The sequence below is a fragment of the Toxotes jaculatrix genome, chromosome 11 (assembly GCF_017976425.1).
Source record: "Toxotes jaculatrix isolate fToxJac2 chromosome 11, fToxJac2.pri, whole genome shotgun sequence".
Taxonomy (NCBI): domain Eukaryota; kingdom Metazoa; phylum Chordata; class Actinopteri; family Toxotidae; genus Toxotes; species Toxotes jaculatrix.
This window is the reverse complement of record NC_054404.1, coordinates 20,227,747-20,249,090: the sequence shown is the minus strand read 5'-3', so window position 1 is coordinate 20,249,090 and position 21,344 is coordinate 20,227,747. Positions and strand designations below refer to the sequence as shown.

The 21,344-nt window shown below is 42.3% G+C and overlaps 1 protein-coding gene across 1 annotated transcript in view; it reads left to right on the top strand.

Annotated features, from left to right (window-relative positions):
- Positions 1-21,344, top strand: part of LOC121190107 (adhesion G protein-coupled receptor A3) — a 140,280-nt gene that overhangs the window by 75,414 nt on the left and 43,522 nt on the right. The window contains exons 13-14 of the mRNA XM_041050693.1: positions 18,508-18,718; positions 19,250-19,458. Of these exons, the coding sequence (XP_040906627.1) occupies positions 18,508-18,718; positions 19,250-19,458 (420 nt within the window). The remainder of the gene's footprint in view (positions 1-18,507; positions 18,719-19,249; positions 19,459-21,344) is intronic.

Genomic DNA, 21,344 nt, shown 5'->3' with positions numbered 1-21,344 from the left:
CCAGTGGTCTCGTTCCAGCTCCTCATATGTGTGAAAGTGCTCTCGAATAACACTCTTGATGTGGACTCGAGCTATCCACACTCCAGATAGCTTTTCAATTATGACAATTGGATCCAGATGATGTGACTTTAGCTTGTTGGAGCGTTGATTTTCAGCTCAGTTCCTCCCATACCTGTAGTTCACAGTGAACTTCTTTTGATATTGGTGAGTACCGTATCAAATCCCAGTACCCCCCCCACCCCCCAGGCTGGAGTCTCAATCAATATCATTGTGGTGAATGATTTTATTCAAGGCCTGGGTGAGTGACTTCACGCTCTCGCTGTTTTACTGTATCTGAGTGACCTTGATGAAAAATGTTTCTCTATAGTGATTTGATTTATGTCAGTGAATGTGTAACGCAGCTTGAATATTTATCACATTTGAGCCAAAATTGGGGGACAAAATTGGAGGACGAATATACATTGTCCTAAAGAATACTGTCTTAGCTTCTGAATATAAAGTTTATGCTCTCATTCAAAGCTTTTTTTTCTCCTCATGGGGAAAAATCCAGTGCCTCCCGATCCAGCCAGTCATAATTTATTCATTAAAAACTGTTATCTGATTATCTCCATTAATCAGAGTTGTGTGCTCCTGTAAACAGAGCGTGAGGACAAAGAAGAGATCCACCTGAACTTGTTTCCAGCTCCGCATGCCTGCGGCACAGGAGAAGAGCCAGCAAGATTTGGGTTGTGAGTGAGTGCGGGCGTAGATTAAGAATTTATAATGTGAGAAGTGGGGGTGGATAGGGCCCGTGTAACAGGGGACGCTAAACAAAACAAGCCAGTGCCAAACATGGAGCCAAGCCTCTCCTCGAGCCCATGAATAATGTAGCAGGGGAAAACACTACATTCTGTTGTCGTACCACAGCGGTAAACAGACAATTAACATAATAACACACACACACGCACCCATGTAAACCACACAGTGGAAGGTGTGTCCTTGCTGTGCAGGGTAGTGCTAATTGTGACAAAGCTCTGCAAATGAACAGGGTTTCATACAGGTGAAAACCAAACCTCAGAATACTGTATGAAAAAGAACTTTATTTTTTTCTCGTTGTTCGCCCTCTTTGCAGACTTTCAGTTTACCCCGCTTTGAAAATCTGTCCTCCAAAAAGTATCTTTGTTCTATATTTATCCTAATGCCCTCATTCTTATTCAGTCCAGGCCTTCTCATAGATTTCCTTATTCACTTCTTATTTGAATGGGATTTTCAAGGCTGCTCTCCTCCCACTGCAAGCGCGGGAGTTACTTTGGTTATCATCACTAGGCGGGGGTGTAGTATCACTGATGCTCTCCTCCTTTATTTGGGTCAATTAAGGCATTAGCCTGTTAAACGGGATCAAATTTAGGGCAGGGTAAAATTCTCTCAGGGATCTATAGATTTCTTTAAAAAACATTTTAAGCCCTGAAACCCAAAACTGATGATGTACAGTAGTATTTGGTTTGCGTGTAACAGGAGTTAAATCGTCTTCGATTTCTAGCCTGCATCTCCGCAATCACCGATATGCCTTTAAAGATGTAATCCTTAACAGTTCATGTTTCATTCTGAGCAGCAACTTTGTCAGAAATACAACAGAAGAGCAGAGTTTATCTGCTTACAAAAAAAAATCAACTAGGACCTACTGTAATTTCATGGTTTTAGTCATATGGAGTAGACACAAAACAACAACTCTCTTCATCTGACAGCTCACTGTTGATGGTCCTTACTCCACTGCACAAATAATCTGCTGTAGGACAGAGGGTGAAAATCACTGTTGTTTTGTTAGATGCATTTCTGGTCATTGATCGTTGTTAATGCTAACCTCGGTTAGAAATACGTTACATTTCCTGTGGCTGCATTTCAGTGAGAGCCACACCATGTTTAGTCAACTTTCAGTGTGTTTTAATGTTGAGTTTGCTTTAGCAGTAACTCAGCACAGCTCTGAAACAGTGACGCTGGATTGTGTGCATGCACCCCTGTCAACGCCTCCTGACTGTGAAGGAAAAGTGGGAATGGTGGACTATAACAATGAAATGAAAACTCTCTCTCTCTCTCTCTCTCTCTCTCTTTCTCTCTCTCTCTCTCTCTATATATATATATATATATATATATATAGAGGCAATTACAGTAAATATATTGAAGGCAATTTCTGAAAAATACAGGAGATAAATAGAAACACTAGCAAGGCTTGATTTCCTGAAAACATTAAGGATTAGAACTACATTCAGTCAAGACCCACATCTAGACCTTATACCTTGGTCAGGTCACAGTGTGTACCTGAGCAGGAGCCTCTGGATAGAGAGCAAGCCACAGCAAAGAGTCAGTAAACGGATAAAATCATCTTACTATGGTTTTGCACTGACAAGAATCTTGTCCCTTCCAGGAGCATTGATTGACAGCATGTGTTTACACACACTGGACTGTTTGGGGCATTTATCTGGGTCCTGCAGCCCCTGGAGTGTTCTTTGGCCTGGATTGGCAGCTTTGGAAGGAGCTTTAGTTGTAAATGAGAAGGTAGATGTGATACATCGTGGCCTTGAGGAATAAGATGGATGGCAGAGTGTGTTAGGTTAAGTCTTGTAGATATAGACTTAGGCTGGAGTTCCCATGGGGAGCCAACAAAGGTCGATGGTGTTTGGGATCGCATGAGGAGTCAGTTGTGTGTTATCCAGCTCACCTCTCTCTTTTTCTCGCCATCCCCTGCCCTGGGACCGGGGACTGAGGGCTGTCTATGGAAGGTCATGGAGATAAGGTGGAATGTTGTTCTGCTGTGGAGATAGGGAACTGCTGCAATTACTGCGGCGTCAATGGAAAGGCCTTTAAATATCTGCTGCTCACTGAGGAAGGGGGGTAGGGACGCCTCCTGCCAATTGCTCCCTTGTTGCATTGTAAAAAAAACACAATCTCAACAAATCATTTCATTTTATATTCATTTTTAAATGTCTCTGTAATGTCAGTAATTCTCTGTAATTTCTCCCCAAATATTATCTAATCTTGGAAGTTTAGAAGTTGCCAAATCAATTATATTACGTCTCTTAGTAGTTTTACAATTTGCTTTTGGAACGACCTCGCCGGTAAGAGGATGAGGTGGTCCTCACAGGCACTGGAGGCTGCCCCTCAGCAGGCTTCCAGAAGATGGCCAATCAGAAGAAAGTGGGCTTATAGGGAAGGGGGCGGGGGACTTGAAGAGTCCAGAGCTAATGTTGCCTGTTTCAGGCAGAAGGTCAACTGACGAACACACAGTAGGAGAGAAATAAGGATTTTGTGTGTGAATCACATCAGAGGTCCCCTTTAATGTCATCAGTTCTAAAATATACATTTTAGGAAAGTGTGTATCCATAGTGGCAAAATGAAAACATGCTATTTGAAATTTTGGGAAATTTATACAAAAAACAAAAACAAAGTGAAATCTGACCTTTAATAAGTATTCAGACCCTTTGCTGTGGCCCTGCGAACTGTGGTCATGTGCATCCTCTTTGCTTTAATTATCTTTAAGATCTGTCTAGAACTTGATTGCACCTGTGGCAAAGCTTTGAGTGTTTCCAGGAGCACAGAGGCCTCAGTAATTGTGAAATGGAAGAAGTCTGGAGTCGCCAGGCCTTTTCCTAGAGCTGGCCGTCCGAACTAGCAAAAGAGGCCTTAGTCAGAGAGGTGACCAAAAACCCAATGGTCAGTCTAACAGCTTCAGAGGTCCTCTGTAGAGATGGGTGAACCTGCCGGGAGGACGACTATCTCAGCAGAGCTCTATCAGTCAGTCCTTTATGGCAGAGTGGCTAGATGAAAGCCACTTTGAGTAAAAGGCAAATGACAGCCTGCTTACAATTTGCCAAGTGAACAGCAGACACTGTGTGCAGATGGTCTTTCCTGCATTTAAATCAATCTAGCACATAAGCAAATAACAAATTATGATAAAAATGGTATCATTCTTTACATATTCTTGGGAGTATAACAAAAATACAAATGCTATCTTCATGACCTACTTAAATTCATTTCTTTGGTTTCTTTAACAGATACCTGATACTTTCCCATAGATGATGTTGTAATTCCATTCTTACGACAACGGGCTCTGTGCTCTACTGTCTTATCTTTGACTTAGTTAATTCTAATCCTAGTGTAGGGAGACTATTAAATGTAAATTACATTTTTTTTTTTTTGTAGAAGTCTTCTTTTTTTCAGCCCTTACTTGTGTCTAGATTGTCCTTTCAGGCTGCATACAAACCACCAAGAAGTTTGGGTAGCCAGTCAGTATCCTGAGAGGTGTAACCCAGAGCAAAAAAAGTCTGTAAAGCACTCATATCACCACTCTCTCCTGCTTGTTCATCTCATTGCTTTGAGCCCACGATAATAACTTAAGGCTGATCAGATGAGCATATCGACATTTTTATCCACTCAGAGCTTCTCTCATCTGGCCTATGGCGGCCGAACAGTAAGAGGACACAGTTCAGAGAGTGTTTCGAGAAAAAAAAAAAATCAACCTGAAACTACTGGCTAAAATTTGTGGGCGGGGGCAAAAATAGAGTTTTGAAAAGCGAGGGGGACATTTATTCCACATCCCATCTCCAGTGGGAATTACAGCCTTGCCAATAACTATTAATGACACTGAAAAGCTGGTTAACAGCAGCCTTATTACACTGTAATAAGACTGCTTTCTCCCACCTTTTCAATGAAAGTAATTGCAATCATTATTATTATTATTATTAGTTTTACTTTTTTTTAAGTTGGTAAAATGGTTTTTATTTATCTGGCTCATTATCTAGATTACTGTTCTCCAGCATTTTAGCATAATTTTAAAGAACATTTACATGAGTATCTTATGGCTATACAGGTAGCCTACATCCTTCTTCCCGGGCTTAACCTGATGTTTTGTTCCCTGGCAACAGAAATCATGTACATTAAACTGATTATGATAATAAGTCAGTTTTTAAAAACTTTTACATTGTAACTGAATACATTGCATTTTGGTGTAAATACTTCAAAATAAATGATACCATTACTGATTTCATTGAAATATCAACATTGCCACCAATCAATTGTGAAGTCTGAGATGAAGCTTTACTGTTTGGAAACTTTATTTCTACTAATACTAATGACATAACATGTAATTGGGCCTTGTTTCAAGAAATTCACAAGACAAGTTACTGGAAAAAACAATACTGTAATAAGAACAAATATAATTACAGTTTATAGTTTACTTTAACCAGAATGAGGAGTTTTTAAAGAATGTATCATGCCCCTCAGTGAAATAGTGAAAAACACCGGAGCTATATGCACCTAAACTAAGCTGGAGAGGTAAATCATTGATTGCATGGTCCAACTTGGAACAAGCACAAAAATCAATCAGAAACAATCACCTCAAATCTCTTTGTTCTACCTTTTTAGAGGCTCTAAAGCTTGGATCAAGGAGGAGGATTGTTGCATTCTGAAACATATGTTAAAGGAGGCGATGAGACAAAGGTCAGCTGGTTGTTAACATCATTACTTTGTTTGTTTCCTGATCAGGGTGAAAACAAATCTCTGATGAATGACTTCTCTCCCTCTCCCTCCCTCAGTCTCTGTCTATCTGTGGTCACTGTGTCCATTAACTGGGATGGCTAATAAGTCCCTGTTGGGTAACATGGCTGGCTCCCAGCTAATCACTTTTTGAGACAGAATCTTCAAAGTGTGGCCTCTTGTCTGATGCTAATCTGGGCCAAGTGGGGGCTCTGTAGATGGATGAGCGTGGGCTGTGGTTAGACTGGCTTGAGTTACATCTGATCAATTCAAATCATCTGTCCCCTTGTTTCAATAAGTGTTATGGATGACTGCATAAAACCATGATAAACTGATATTTAACACTGACATTATTATGACAGTATTATGTGCAGCCATTAAATGTAGATACTAACCTTGGACCTGGGTCAAAGACAAGTGTTGCATTTGTTTTTATGTGCTTGGCTACAAATAGTGCATATGTGTAAGGAAGAGTTGTGTGTTAGAGTTGTGATGGAAGGGATCCTAGCCTATGTTAAGTAGGCAATGCTGTGAAGTTTCCACCAGAATTCCAACAACACCAGCAAAATAAATGGACTGTAGCTCTTTGGGACACTTCAGCTTCATTTTTGTGATATTATACTGTGTTTTTAACCTCTGCAGTACTTTTTAATGGGGCTTTCTATCTGTGTTGCATTCTCACTCATTCAGGTAATTTTTGTTTTCCGTCCATAGCATTTTTTGTATTTGCAGACGTCCTTCCTTTTGACACCTTTGTCTGTAGTATCACTTGGGGTGGATGTGGCTCAGGTGGTGGAGCCGGTCGTCCACTAATCTCTGAGTTGGCAATTCAGCCTCCGGCTCCTCCTGTCCACATGTCCAAGTGCAAGACACTGAACCCAGAGTGGTTCCCAATGTGCAGGCCAGCGCCTTGCTTGGCAGCTCTGTTGTCATCGATGTGTGAGTGTGTGTGTCAACAGGGAATGAGAGGCAAAATTGTAAAGCACTTTGTAAACCGCTGAGGTAAAAAGGTGCTACATAAGAGCGGTCTGTTTACCATTACTTGCTTAGGTGATGACCTGCCTGCATTGCATGGACCAGTCAGCATAGAAAAGTGCAGATGTGCTTGTATCATGGCAGTGTTGTAAGCTACAGACAAATGGTGTTTCATTACTTCTCTGTGCACATTGTGGCTCTGTGACTTATTAAAATGACAAAGCATGTATTTATACCACTGAAACATAGCTGCAAACTTGTTACCTTTCAAAATTCAGAAACCGAAGAATCTGGTTCGCCCTCTGTCCAGGCGAATCACAAACACACCTGCAGCTGATGCAGGACTGTGCTTGACCACGTCTTTGTGATGAAAGCTGTTTTGGATGCTGTTGCTGAAACTGTTTCTGTGTAACTGAGCCACAGAATGTTAGCTTTTCCAAACTCAGCTAACTTTAGCTTTGTTTGCCAGCGACACCCGTGAACACTTAAAAGAAGTGTGTAATCTTATTAATTTGCTATGAGACGCAAGCAGCTCACTTCTCAAGGCAGTGTAGCTGACAGCATATGATGTGTGTCAAAACACCCACACTTGTTGTTTTCTGTGTTAAGTCCAGACAAGCAGCGGTTTTGTCACATTCCCTCCCTGGATCAGCACGTCTCATTTGCTGTATCCAGGTCACTTCTGTCAGTATTGTGGGTCCAATGTGTGTTGCCTGACATTCCCCCGTGTAGCAGAGAGGAGAGAAGTGGTGGAGTGAAAAAAATATGAAGAAAGAGGTACGTGGTTAAACAGAGACCACAGGCAGCTGAAATCTATACACAGTCCAAAAGACAGAAGAATGATAGGGCTGCTGCTTTCTTATATCGATTATTTTTTTCGATTAGTCGTCCAGTCTATAAAATGTCAGGCAATAGTGACACCCTCCGCAATTTCCCAGAGTTAATCGATTTTCCAAATAGTTGCCAATTAATTCACTGCCTATCAATTAACCTCTTAATTGGCTAAAAGCAGCTCTTCTTGCTGGTAGCTACATAACTCACTCATGATGCTACCAGTGTGTTGTGTCTGTTAGCATGATGAAAGTATTACATAGCCACACAGGCTGAAAATAAGAAAATAATCATGGGCTAAAATAATATTAATTCAGTGTGTTCTATGTGAAGCTGGGCAGCATGGCAGCTTAGTGGTTAGCACGGCTGTCACCTCACAACAAGAAGGCTCAATCACGCCTGGGGCTATTCTGTGGGAGCCTAGGGAGTCCATGGCGGCTTGGATTTCCTTCAAGTGCGCTGGTTTAGATTTCAGCACCCAGTCGCTATGATCAGGAATAAGCAGGTATAAGGGTGGAGTTTAAGATGTTGACTATGTAATCCCAGTACCTCTGGTCTGAGTCCGGCCTGGGCCCTGTTGCATGTCATTCCACATTTCGCTCTCCTCTCATATCCTGTCAGCTGTCATCTGTCTGATAAAGTCATGAAATGCCAAATAAATAAATATATAAAAAAAGAAAAAGAAGCTGAAGAGTATGGATGTTTATATGTGAATCTGTAAGTGTTATAGTGTATTTTTATCATCACTTCTTGTATGATAATCCTGAAGGCTTCTGCCTACACAGTGCAGGCTCATGTGTTTGGAATTTAGCCTGGTATTTTAATATATTTCTAAGTCACACAAGCACGTCACTCTCTCAGACCACCTCTATTACCGCATGGCTTAGGGCAGCAGTTTACTGCGATTGTGCTAAACAGGCAGTGGATTGACACCAGCTTATTACCCCTGTTTAACAGATTAAATGGCTGACGAATTGAGTGCAGATCCCCAGGGATTTCATTTGCTCAAAGTAAGCTCAGATCATCATCTTTTTTTTTTTCATCTTATTAAGAGAATTGCGATTCCCATCATGACCATCACCATCATGGCGCTGGAGAAATTGCTGCCTGCCTGATTGTTCTCATTGGAGTGATGGCCCTGATTGTGAAATACAAGCCTCCTTCTTCTCTTCTCACTACATATATGAGTCAATTGGCTCTGGTCCCACTGTAGCTGAGGTGGATGGGGTAGGTGGGTGGGGGGGCTTGACTATGGATGGGACCTCCATTGATCAAAATATGGAGGGGGATGGGGAAGGCTGAACAGCCAGAGTGAGCTGACTATGGTAATGCTTCAACAGATCGATTAAAGGGATGTGCGTGTGAAGCACAAGAGCGCTTCAATAAATCCTCTATCCTACCCTTGCTCGCGGTGAAGTGTCTTGGATTCTTCAGCATGACCAAGACTGGGAGACTTGTACAGAATACCAAACAGGAGCTATGGACAAACATCAAAACAAATCTAAAGTGCATGCAATATATAAAAATGGGTAAATAAGAAATAAGAAGGATTGTTTACTTTTTCCCCATGAACATATTTTTTGTGTTTTCAATGATAAAAGGCCACACTGAAATTACATTTAAATGGGAAACTCAACTCAAAGTCGATCTTTTGAGGACCAAATACTCCCCCCCTGTAGGTTTTAAAGGAACAAGTCAACATTTTGGAAAACAAGCTCATTCACTGTCCTGTCAAGTGTCATGTTAGTGTAGCATAAAGACTACAAACAGATAGTCTGGCTCTGTACAGAGGTTTAAAAATCTGCCTACGAGCACCTCCCAGGATGTTAAAATTAATTTTTAGCTGGAAGAGAACCGACCAGTTAGACTTGATCTAATATGCGACTCAAGCAGACCCAGACTGAGAGAGGCCACCAACACTGGCAGCAGCATGATGCAGAGGGAGGACAAAGTCATAGTTTTGCAGATCACAAGTAAGTCTCAGGTCTTGGCTTTGAAGTTCAGGTTAAGCTCCAAGTTAAAACCAACAAGTTCCAATTCAAGTTGAAGTTGAGTCCTAAAGGAGTCATTATTTGTCGGCTTTTCTACACTGCCAGACGCACCTTTCGTGTTTCCTGTACTTTTCAATGGAATATTCTTTTAGCTATAGCTAAGTGAATCACGTATCTCAAGCTATGATTGTGTAAAGAAACACACCCTGTATTGACGTTATAAATCTGGAGGCTAGAATTTTAATAAAGCCAGTCTTAAGTGACTAAACACAGAGGATGAAAACTGAATGCATGGAAGGTTTGGTGAATAAGCTTATTCTTGTTTTTCTGGATTCATCCTTCCATCCTTTATCTTTTCATGTGTGTACTATGCAGATGTTTTTTGCTCTAGGTATCATAAATGCATCGTCACAGACCACATTCAGGAATATCAGACACAAGGAGACAAACAGTATAGGTGCATAAGAAACAGCCCGCTGGTCTGGGAATGGGTTTGTCACTTCTGCCAGTGAGTTCATCATCAGCCCGATGAGATAAAGATGACCACCAAAGCCATTACAGTTTTATTTGGTGCAAGTGAAGGATTAGTGGGCAGGGATTAATATGGTAAAAGGCCATAAATATACAGCTCTCTCTTCCCGTTTTTATGTGCTTTAATTTTCCTCCCAGATCTGCTAGATCTGCCCTGGCCCCAAGGGCATTTTCCAGACGTTTATATGAGAGAAGAGGCCATTTAAGACAATGACATCTCCTGACAATGCTAATGGTAGCTTAAATATATTTAAGCTAAGCAATACCTCTTTATGAATTTTCATCTATTCATATTTAAAACTGGTGTCTTGTCAACATGATTTGCCATGTAAGGTTGTCAACACAGCCTCTGCATTTACACACAGCATTGCATGATAGATTTCATGTTGTTTTTGTCCTGGTTGACAGGACATGTGAGTGTGTGTGTGTTTGATTGGTTCACTGCCTCCCTGCTGCAGGGTTCAACTGGAAGCAGTCAGCTTGTTGCATCATCTACCACACTGATGGGACCACAGAAGCGCTATTATGCTGTTTAGTCGTGTGTGTGTGGAGGTGATTCATCTCCAGAGCTTTGTTCTTTCTCCTCAGCGTGATTTGTCTTTGGTATGCAGACTGCGACGACCCTTCGACCCCTCTCACGTCTCATTCGTTTACACAGCAGCAGGTGTGTGTAGGTGCGATGCGAGGGACGATAGGGTCCGCAGCTCAACACCACCGTGTAGGATAAAATCCTATAGAGCGGCTGCCTGTGTTTAGATAATCATTAATGAGCAGCTCTCAGACCACTCTGTGTCTTGCATCATAATGGTCTCAAGAAAATGTAATATTTACACTTTCCTGGGGGTTGATCAGATCATATATAAAAATTTAATTACATGTGTTTTTTTTTTCAGTCTTTGAAATCTTAACAGTTTGATCTTTGCTGAAGAGGAGGCTGAGCAGGTGTTTAATCATCTTCCCGAGTGGTGTTGGTCTCCAGCCAGCCATCCCACTGTAGCATGTTCTGCTCTGGTTTTTGCTGATGAATGACCCCCAGTTCCCCACAGTCATGCATATTCATTTATACCCATGTTGATGTAAAGGCACTTAACACACGACGCGCCCCCTAGCCCCCAGCCCTGCGTCTGTGGAGGGAAATTGTTAAGTCACGCAGACTCATAAACAGGTTACCATGGAGACACCTGGACAGGACTAGCTTTACCTTCTTGCCACTGAATTGTAAATGGGAGCAAGGACTATGGGCCAACAAATCTCAGTGGTTATAACTATCCGCTAATACACACAATACATCATTTAAAGGAGAGAGATACACATCTCAAATCCTCTGTGTATCTGCATGTGTGTGTTTGTTTTACAGCAGTTGGATTCATAACAGCATGAATGTCAACTGCTGGGGTTACACTCTGCAGTATAATTATTTCATTCCAGTTAATTTGTCGAGTTCAATTTTTCCCTCAAACTGCAAACAGTTTGATGGCATGCGTTTATGAGATCAATACTTGGCCTTGCCTTGCCAAAACTGAGAGATTGTCATAAACACCACACACGCAGAAAATCAAATAGCGGCTGAAAAGTAATTGAATGATTCAATCTGCGAAGCACACACACTAGTTCACATTCATTTCACCTCCGAGCCGAATCTCAAATTACAATCTGAAAAGGCCCCGAAGAGACCGCAATTGTTCTACCCCCTCTCTCTTCAAATGGAGATTTACTTTAATCATGTTGTTCAAGTAGAATACCCGCTCTCTGGTTTAAGCTGTGGCTCTGACTGCGGTGCGAGTGACTGGACTTTGATATCTGTGCAGCAAAGTTGTTTCTGGCTTGAGACGCAGTGTGTCTGAAATAACGCCGCCTGACAGGTGGAACAGAAGTGAGAAATCTATTAATGAATTAGTGGCTCAACATGACCTTGATTGTATAGTTGTCTTGTCCTTTTCTCTATTGAACTGATGACCCAAAATAAGTGAAGGTTAACCTGGGAGTAACTGGAAAACCAGAGATCGTAGATGTACTGAATTAAACGGGGAACTCTCATATCCATCGGGCAGTCCAGATAGAGAGGACAGGACCCTGCGGCCTAATCCAAAGTTATGACTGTGTTTCACCTCTCGGGCAGTGCTAGCACACCCACTTTGTGTGATAGCCAACTGTTATTGCTGCACCAAATGACCGCCCATTAATCCTGTCTCTCTGCCCCGCAGCTGAATCAAACTTGAGAAGCCTGAGCGTGGGAGAGAAAATGTGGTGATAGTAAAGCATGACCTGGACTGACTCCAAAAGGACCACACGACTGTTTGTGTCTGTGTGTGCGTGCGTGCGTGTGTCTGCGTGTGTGTGTGTGTGCGTGTGTGTGTGAAATGCGTATTCAACCTCAGGCAAAAAGGTATATTGTTATGGACCCAATGCTGACTCGTTTCTTGGAATTCCAGTCATGCCAATTCAGTCTTATTCACAAACAGACCAATTATAACTGGTTCAGCAGTACTGAGAAGGAGCATGTTGGTGAATAAACAGGTAATGAATGGTTTAAAGTGAATGAATACATGAATAGATAAAAGGCTCGGGGTTTGTCATTGCCTCTCTCAGCAGGTGCTTGCAGGAGGGCCATTTCCTCAACTTACATGGACAAGAACAAGAAGGTTATTTACTTAATGACGCATCCAAACCTTTACTCTGTCTGCTCGTTAACAATGAGAGAGACAGAACACAGACAGAGATGTCATGTTTTCACTATCGATATCTTACAAGATTACGCACTGATCTACCTGAAAAACACTTTTGAAATGTTATTTACCAAAAACAAAACAGAAACCAGAGAGCAAACTTGTCACTAAGATACAATCCTTTTTTAAGTCACCAGCTTCAAGTGCTGTGGAAGAGGAGGTAACATTAATGTTACTTTCAGTTGGCCATCTTTAGCGTTGCTATCAGGAGGAGTGAGTAAGTTTCAGGATTAATGGCAGCAGTCCATTTAAATAATCTTCTAGATGTTTGCTTAGTTTGTATATCCGACAATATAGCATCTCCCCTAAAAATAAACCCAGAAAATGAAAAGTATTTCAGTGAACAGGTGAGTGAATCCAGCTTCTGAATGACTCACTGCTCTGCAGGGAAAAGTCAGTGTATAAAACTGTATAAGGGCATTGTCCTTACCACTGACCTTATACATTGGTAGCCTTATAATAAGACTGAATTGCCATTTTGTTTAATTTACTATTCCGCTCGACACTGTGTCAAAGAGGAAGTCCATCAGTTTTTCACATCAAAATATTTTATCATCTTGGGGAGAAAGTTGCAAAAAACCTCAGAAATTCAGTTACACATCAGGACTACGGAGGCTATGAAAATACAACATGGAGAATGCAAAAACTGCTGATGGTCCCCTGTTACATAAGAATGTGTGTAGCCTTTGCATGTATCACAAAGTAAATGAAAGAACGTAAAAATGAAGTTAGTTTGGGGAATATGCTGTAATTAAAGTGCAGTATGGACTGATCCTGTACCCTACATCTGTGTAGTACTGCGATGCTTCTATCAGCAGATGAAATCTGATGCTGAAATATAAAATGAAACCTAGGACTGCATTTTAAGTCCGTGCTTCAAGTATGTATCCAGCTTTAAATTAATGTTTGTTATGACCATCAAAGAATTAAAAGTTGTTATTTCTGTCAGTTAACTAAAAATAGTACTGCACTGATCTCATCCACACTTATTGCCATTTTTCTTTCACGATTTTTCCTGGCTGTAGCTACTCTTTTGGCTCAGGTACAGGAAGATTACATCCTCTTTCATAATCAGGCCAACAAAGCTCAGATTGGCTTAGTTATTTTCCAAATGAGACCATCGATGAACACAGAAACAGACCTATTTGAATCACTGAAAAGCTGGAAATGTGGAACCAGGCTGCAGTATGTCAGTATGTCCACAATGAATGATTCTGCCTGTCACAATTTAAATCCAACATCAGTTTGCATCCTCCCACTGCTGCTATTAACATGTTCCCTTTTATGAACCGTAACCAGGATCTTTGCCTAACCAAGTGTTTTAGTTCCCTTTCCCTAACCATAGTTTATTTTCCACAATCACTAACTTTTCCCTAACCTTTACAATAGTGTTACTGGTATATACAGATAAGCAAAAAGCAGTATCTGTTATGTTTAAAAATGCACCTTGCATAAAAAAACATTGTCACTTAACTTTTACAGAATCGTCCAGTATCAACATTTTGTCTGAATATAAGGATGCTTTGTATAAACTGTGTTCATTCCACTGTGGATGAATTCACACTGTGAACAGTTTTCATTGGAACTATTCGTTCTATCCAAGAACTAGTTGCATCTCGAGTTTCATAGGTGGATATCTTAAAATCTCTGCACATGAAACAGGAACTCTGTTTGGTTTGATACAGCAGCACAGTAACTTAGAACATGTTCTGTTTTGATTTGGGTGAACTGAGCCTTTAAGAATAAATGAGAGATGACTCAGACGAATGGAAATTTTTTTTTTTTTTTTTTTTTTTTTTTTTTTTACTTTGTGTGCCCAAATCGTTTCTTATCATTACAGTGCTGCATGAAAATATGTACTTTCAGGAGACATTCTGTACTGAGTCACAGTCATCTCTGCCTTCACTAACAATGGATATGTAGGCTACAATAATGTGTCATCAGGAAACCGATGAGACAAACTCTTCTAATACATTTCTGGATACGGAAGAAGCAGAAAATGGCCAATGACGTTCTTTAGAGAGAGTTGTGTATTTGCCTTAATTAATGCTGAGAATCTGTGAATTTCCCTTCTAGGATCTGTTCCGTCTCAAAGACATGGCTCCTTTTGGCTCAGTATCAATCACCCTGCAGCTAATATATTAGTTATGCTTTTACACACAATGAATTCACTAATTTCTAACCCACAATGCCTTTTTAATCAAACAATGCTGTCCATCTGTTGCAGCCTCTTGAATGTTTTTGTTAAAACACAACCCTGTGAAGTGACAGTTTGAGTCAGAGCTGACTGAGGAGAGTATAGCTGACAGCTGAAGCACAACTCTGCCTCTCCAAAGAGCCTGATTTCCTGCTTCAGATCTGCTCAAATGGTCCCCCCCACCCCACACCACGCCACCCCACCAACCAACACAACCAGTCTGGAGGAAACAGACTCTTGTTGGCATGGCAACCGTGTAGGGCTGTGTTTAATTTCACTTGATAAGTAATGCTAACAACACTACAACATAATAATGCTCAAGAGGAAAACGCCTTTTAAGCTGTAGCCATGGCAATCACTTTTGTAGAATAATGTTTCCTTTGTTTATATTTTTATGCCTGGCAATACAAATACATTCAACCCTCGAAAGCAGCTCCAGCAGAGGCGTGTGTATAAGGTCGTGCTAAATGTTACTTGTGGGCAAATTGATTTATTTTCAGACTCTGAAAACATCATGGGTTCGAAACAACCCCCTGAAGTCTCCTGATGTCTACCTATTTGTCATGGTCATTGTGCCTTTGGCCACGTCCGCACTGACGGGAATGCCAGTGATTACAAAAGAAATTATGCAAATCTCCCATCATGCTCGTCAGCAGTTCTTCTCGGCTGGGGCCGAGCTCACCAACCTGCCCTTTGAGCTAAATTCATTTCATTCATAGTTCATTTCCAAGTTGCTGCCTGCGCAAATAAATAAATTTATCTCTCTCACAGATATATCTACAAAGGCGCAGGGCTTTTTTTTTTTTTAATACAGTAAAAAACATTTTCTGGCTCACTTAATTTCCACCTCTTTGTCTAAATGCATTCGACAGTAATCCCCCTGTGAAATCAAGGAGCCATGTTTAAGCGTGATGTTTATGCTGTGATTTGGTGCCTGCCCTGGGTCAAACGCTGCTGTTGTGTTTTGCCCTGCAGGCTGTTTTGCAGTTTTGTGGTTCTACCAAGCAGGGCTGTGCATCAAGGAGCAGGTGGAGGAGGACGGAGGGAGGGAGGTGGGTGAGAGGGAACAGCCTGGAATAGGAGGTGACTGCTGACATTCACCTGGATGCCCTCTGTAAGGAAAGGAATAAGTGAAGGGAAAAAAAGGAAAGGGAGAATGATCACCAGGCTAGAGACGGAGGGGAGTGTGTGATTATGGTTACTAAGGCTACAGCATGCTACTCTGTTAGAAAGGGAGGGGCTGGGAGGAAGGTCAGATGACTGAGGTACATCCAGCTAAATCAACTCTGAAGTGTGAGGTCCCCGGTGGTGTTGGGGTTGAGGAAATGTAGCTGTTTAGGTTGCTCAGGAGGAACATAGATTGTAGCTTAGGATGGGACCTTGCACACCGTGGCTTATAGCACACCCTCTAGGCTGTAAATCCCTTTGATACGCCACATAAAAGAGGATAAAAGATGTAGAAAGAGATGAAGAGACAAGTATATGAGATAAGATTTCTTTTTGTGAGTTGTACACTTTGAAAACACATCCCCCAGGGATGGAGGTCACCTGGCATCCTTGCTCGCCGTATACGAAGGCACCCCTCGAACAGCGTGCTAGATCCGTGTTTAATGCTCTCAATTGTCACCGAGGCTCAAATCCTCTCTGTCTCTATCCCTGATGTCTGTATCCAGTGACGTCTTCGAAACAGACTGCCAGGCTTAAGCTGTTCAGAGAAAGGAAATGATGCAACATAAATTTCAGGGAAAGGCTCCTCTGTCTTTCTTCCTCTCTATTCACATACACACACCGCGGGATGAAAATCAATAGCCTTTCAAGAGCTAGTCAATACAGAAACTAATAGCTAACAAACCCAATGCTGTAGAATCACCTCTGGCCCTTCGCACATGGTGGCCGTAATGTAAAGGAATTGTGCTTAAGCACACCGTTGCTCTTTGTCACCTATATAGAATTATTTTCTAGGATAATAGAAGGGCCAGGAGCCTCAAAACAACCAGGACTATTGCATATGAGGGGCCACAAAGCCCGTGATGACATTACAACACTGTAGCCCACATAAGGAAACATAAGAACGGACAAGTGAGCTCTTGTTTAACTTGATTAAGAAATTTGGCCATCTTTCTTGTGGACATTGATTGGGCTGAACGTCTGACTAAGCAGCTCCCCATTAACTGTAAGGGCACTTTATGGGCATCCGCATTCATCTCGGGCAGGAAGTTTCCCTCCCCTTTAGGCTCAAAGTGCTGATCCTCTCACGCTGGAGGGTGACGTGATTGAAAGCCGAACAAAACAGGCTTCATTTGGAAAGCGAGCCCCCGCTTACCACAATCATTATCTTTTTTATGAACACATATTATCATCAGCCTCGCCATTAGCATCATTCTCCATTAGGGTCACCGACTGGATAAATATGTGGGGACCTTCAGTGTTTGTTTTTTTTTTTTTTTTTACTTCCTCCAAGAAATCTGTTCTCCGAGCAGAAATGTGTCAGTAAACTCAGCTGTTATGTTTATTTGAAAGAACAGTTTCTGTGTAATCGCTTAACAAATCAGCACAAAGAGGCCATCAGTCTGTGCTTTGCACTTCAGTTTCTTACTCTGATGAAGGTCACTGACCAGAAGTTTAGCACTTTTCTGAATAAATTACAACTGAGATTGTGTGTGTGTATCTAGAAGCCTTTCCTTTTGAACCCTGTGTGTTTATTTGCCTTTGCAAGTACACCATAGTTCCTCTCTCTACCCTCTCTATCTCATGCGTTAAATATTAAACACGTAAGAGCCTGCACAGTTATATCAGATGATAGGATGCATGGAGTTGAGTGTGTGGCCACACATGTAGGTCTTATACTGTATGCTGACGCTGTCACTTCAGAGGCATTTTTATGATTAAACTTGATCTTTTGGCAGGGTTATGTGCTGCCTGTCCTGTAAGTGCACTGAGTCCACACACCCTTGAGCAACATTTCTGTCCACCAGGGGCATCAATTCACTAAAGCCTGAGCTGTGCCAAAAGTTCCTGCAGCCGTAATAATGTAGCTCCAAAAGGCTGGATCCAGATTTTAGCTCAGGTTTTCTTGGGACAGGACGGGCAGAGACTTCTGACTGCTAACAGGTTATTTATTCAGTATGTAAAATTATTAGCCACTGGTCATAACAGATGAGAGGGATTGTGGATCTTGAATGCAACTCTGCTGGGATTTTTGCCTGCACAGGAAATTGTTTGGCTTTTTTTTTTTTTTTTTGCTTGCAGTTACAGCAATAATAATAAAAAAGCAAGTTTACAGGATCAGAGTTTGGAATCACTTAGGCTCAAAGATGGCGCGTGTCTATACCTTGACATTCCCATGCCATGCTTTTCTCCCAGAAACCCCAACGTTTTTTTCACCCAAATCTTGTCAGGGATGGGTTTTTTTCGGGGGTTCTCTGGTGTTTATAGTCGGTGAAAAGAAGATAAAGACAGACCGGTTGTCTCTTTAAATCAAGCTGCAGTGTTGATGTGCCCTCAAGCTGAAATGGTAAGAACCATTTCCACCTCTGCGGCAGGGAGCCTGACCAAATAGGCGCACTAGAGCGCTTCAAACGTGATTCTCATTCCCTTGGTCACTTGTGGTCCATGGTCGCCTCCACTCCTGGAGAAGGAAGCAATTTGTCTATCTTTTCTATGGGAGTTTGTTTTTTTTTCTCCTGTGCATCTCGGAGACATTATTTAATTTTTATTTTCTTCTCTTTTTTTTTTGTTCCATCCGCAGAACTCAGTGGCAGTCGCCTCAATCCATTTACCGCTGGCTGGTACGCCTATCTCCTCCTCTGCGTTGCAATCTGTTGATAACTCCACTTGCAAGCTGCAGTTTATTGTGTTTCGCAATGGAAAACTCTTCCCTTGCACGGGGAATTCGTCAAATCTCGCAGATGATGGGAAGCGTAGGAGCGTTTCAACACCAGTTGCTTTCACCAAATTAGGTAAGAGGAAATCCATTTTTATCATCATGCCTGTGATGTCAACGCTGTGCTGTCTTGCCGACTCGGTCTACATGCTTACACACGCACACAGAGTATATCAGCTTGTTCTGCGCAACATGTCAACACACGAGCTTCACAGCCTCCTGTGCATGGTGCCAAAATAAACCCAAACTCTTTGTTTCATTGATTCGAATTAATGAAATCGTTTCATGAACGTTCACACTGTACTTTTACTGCTGCACTCTGCTGAAGAAAAAGCTACTTTAGGTTTCTATCTGAGATTAAAGTTTATCTGTAACACTCCACACAACAGTCTGTCAACAACAGTCTGACACTTGAGTAATGTCTATATAATGCTCCCGTGTGACTGTGTGTGTGTGTGTGTGTGTGTGTGTGTGTGTGTGCGTGTGCGTGCAGTGCAGACAGGAGTTTGTATGTGAATGTGCGCGCCCATGTCCGCGCTTCTTTTGCCATAGCACTTACAGACTTTCCACTTGGTTTCCTTAATTGAATGTGTTGCTTTTCTTGCAGATGGGTGCAGCCTCGGGAGCGCCGTGCACTCCGTTACTATTGCTCTCAGGCACTTCGCACTGGGTGTAGACCCCACCGCAGCCTATTGGGATTTTGACCTGCTGGATGGACACGGTGGCTGGAGGGCAGAGGGCTGCCACATAACAGGCTCCGGGGGCAACACGACCACTATTCATTGCACCCATCACAATAACTTTGCTGTGCTAATGGTGAGTAGTCTACCGTGTGGTACCAGTGTCATTCATTTTTAGCACATCCATGCCCCCACATAACGTGTCTTCCACTGCTTAGGGCCTATTATGGATCAAATGCATCTTTTTTTTTCACCATGGAATAGATGGAGTCACGTGTTTTAAGAAGCACTTCATGCAGGGACCTTTAAAAGCTTCCTTTATTGTTGCCCCTTCAGCAGAGGGAAAGGATTTGTCAAATGCGCTACGGGGATTTATTGGCTTTGGAGTATGCGCTACGCTAAATTCCCCCTATATCCTTGGAAATGAGAAGTTGCGTGTGTTGTCTAGTCTGCCACCTTTTTCCGAAAAGCAGCACAGCAGCTGAAATAGAAGCGATGCTCAAGAGAAGGAGCGCCTTGTCAGGAGCTGTTCGCCTCCGAGCGCAAGTGGTGTGCTAATTGGTTGCAGCCATCGCCGAGCAAAAATGTTGGACTGTAAAACCTAGCATCGTTCTCCTGTGTCGCTCAAGTTGGTCTCGACGTCGCCGAGATGCCTTCTACTGACGACGTCCCCCTGTTCAAATTGATTTCATGAGGATAATACCAAAAGCGCAATGGCATCGCATCGCCCAGTCGCTCCATAGAGCCGCTGCGCCTGGTCCGCTTTTTTTGGATGAAAAGAAATCCTCCGGATGTTTACCGAAGAGTGGGATTCGTTAGACTGGGAGGTCAGTTCTCAGTAGAGCATGAAAAGTGTTGTGCTTGAGATGTCGGTGCTTTCCGAGTTGCCTTTTTCCCTGCATATTTTATGAAGCCGCTGTTCAATTCCGTTGTTGTTCGTGTGTGGAAATGAGCTGGCATGGAGAAAAAAAAAAAAAAAAGCCGCATAGGAATGAGAAAGAGTGGGGTACAGAGGGAAAGCGGCGTACAAAAAAAAAGAGGCATGGGGTGCTCAGAGGGAGAGAGTGGGGTGTCTGTGGAGAATACCAAGCTGTTGTCAGATGGAGAGCAGATGTCAGCTTGTCATTGTACATGTATTTTTCTATCAAGCACGGGCTTGGGGAGGCGCGCCGTCAATGGGCACCTTGTGGCTGACAGAATAAAGCGAGATCGGTGAATTTGTCAAATTTGCTGGCAGCAGATTAATGATTTCAACTTCAAGACACGTCCGAGCAGTAGACCGTAGTCACAGCGGCGGTGGAAAGCCGTTACAGTAATGTCCACATTTTGCTCTTAGGTGAGCGTTTGCGCCGGGGATTGCGCGTCTACTAATGCAGTCACCACACCCGCCTGGTCTCTGCAGTGCCCGAGAAAAGGACCCTTATTTACGGACTTGTGACATCATTCCTCCTCTTGGCCTCATCTAAAATACTGTATATTGCAACAATGACCCTTAAAGCCTAGGGCGGCTTCTGCAAGTACTGGACCTGTTGCATAATCTTTTCACGTCAAACTGAGAGGAATTGCCTATTACTCGCTGACTGTCCGTTTTTTAATTTACAGTATTTACAAGTAAAGGGACTCCATCAGTGAATCTCTGATGTGTTACTCATGAAGTGAAAGCATTGAAATAACATTAACACAACCCACCACCCCTGCTTTGGGTTTTTTTTTTTTTTTTTTTTAGAAAGGAAGACCAGGGTAACAAGTTGCAAAGTCTGCATGACCAAAGTTACATGTTTCAGCTGCTGTGACAATGTGAAAAAGACAGGTGAGGGTGGTGCTCGCATTTTCTGGGTGTGAAGTGGTGCTCTCAGCAGTTACATCAGTACGTAATATAGCTGTATCACCTTACTTGCCTCAAAATGATACAGCTGAATTCCTCGTTGGATCAGCTGTCTGCAATATACAGTGTAAGAATCCATCTCATGGTGCATCTGTGATGTTGAGCAAACTGACAGAGGGTTAGCCACAAAGCATGAC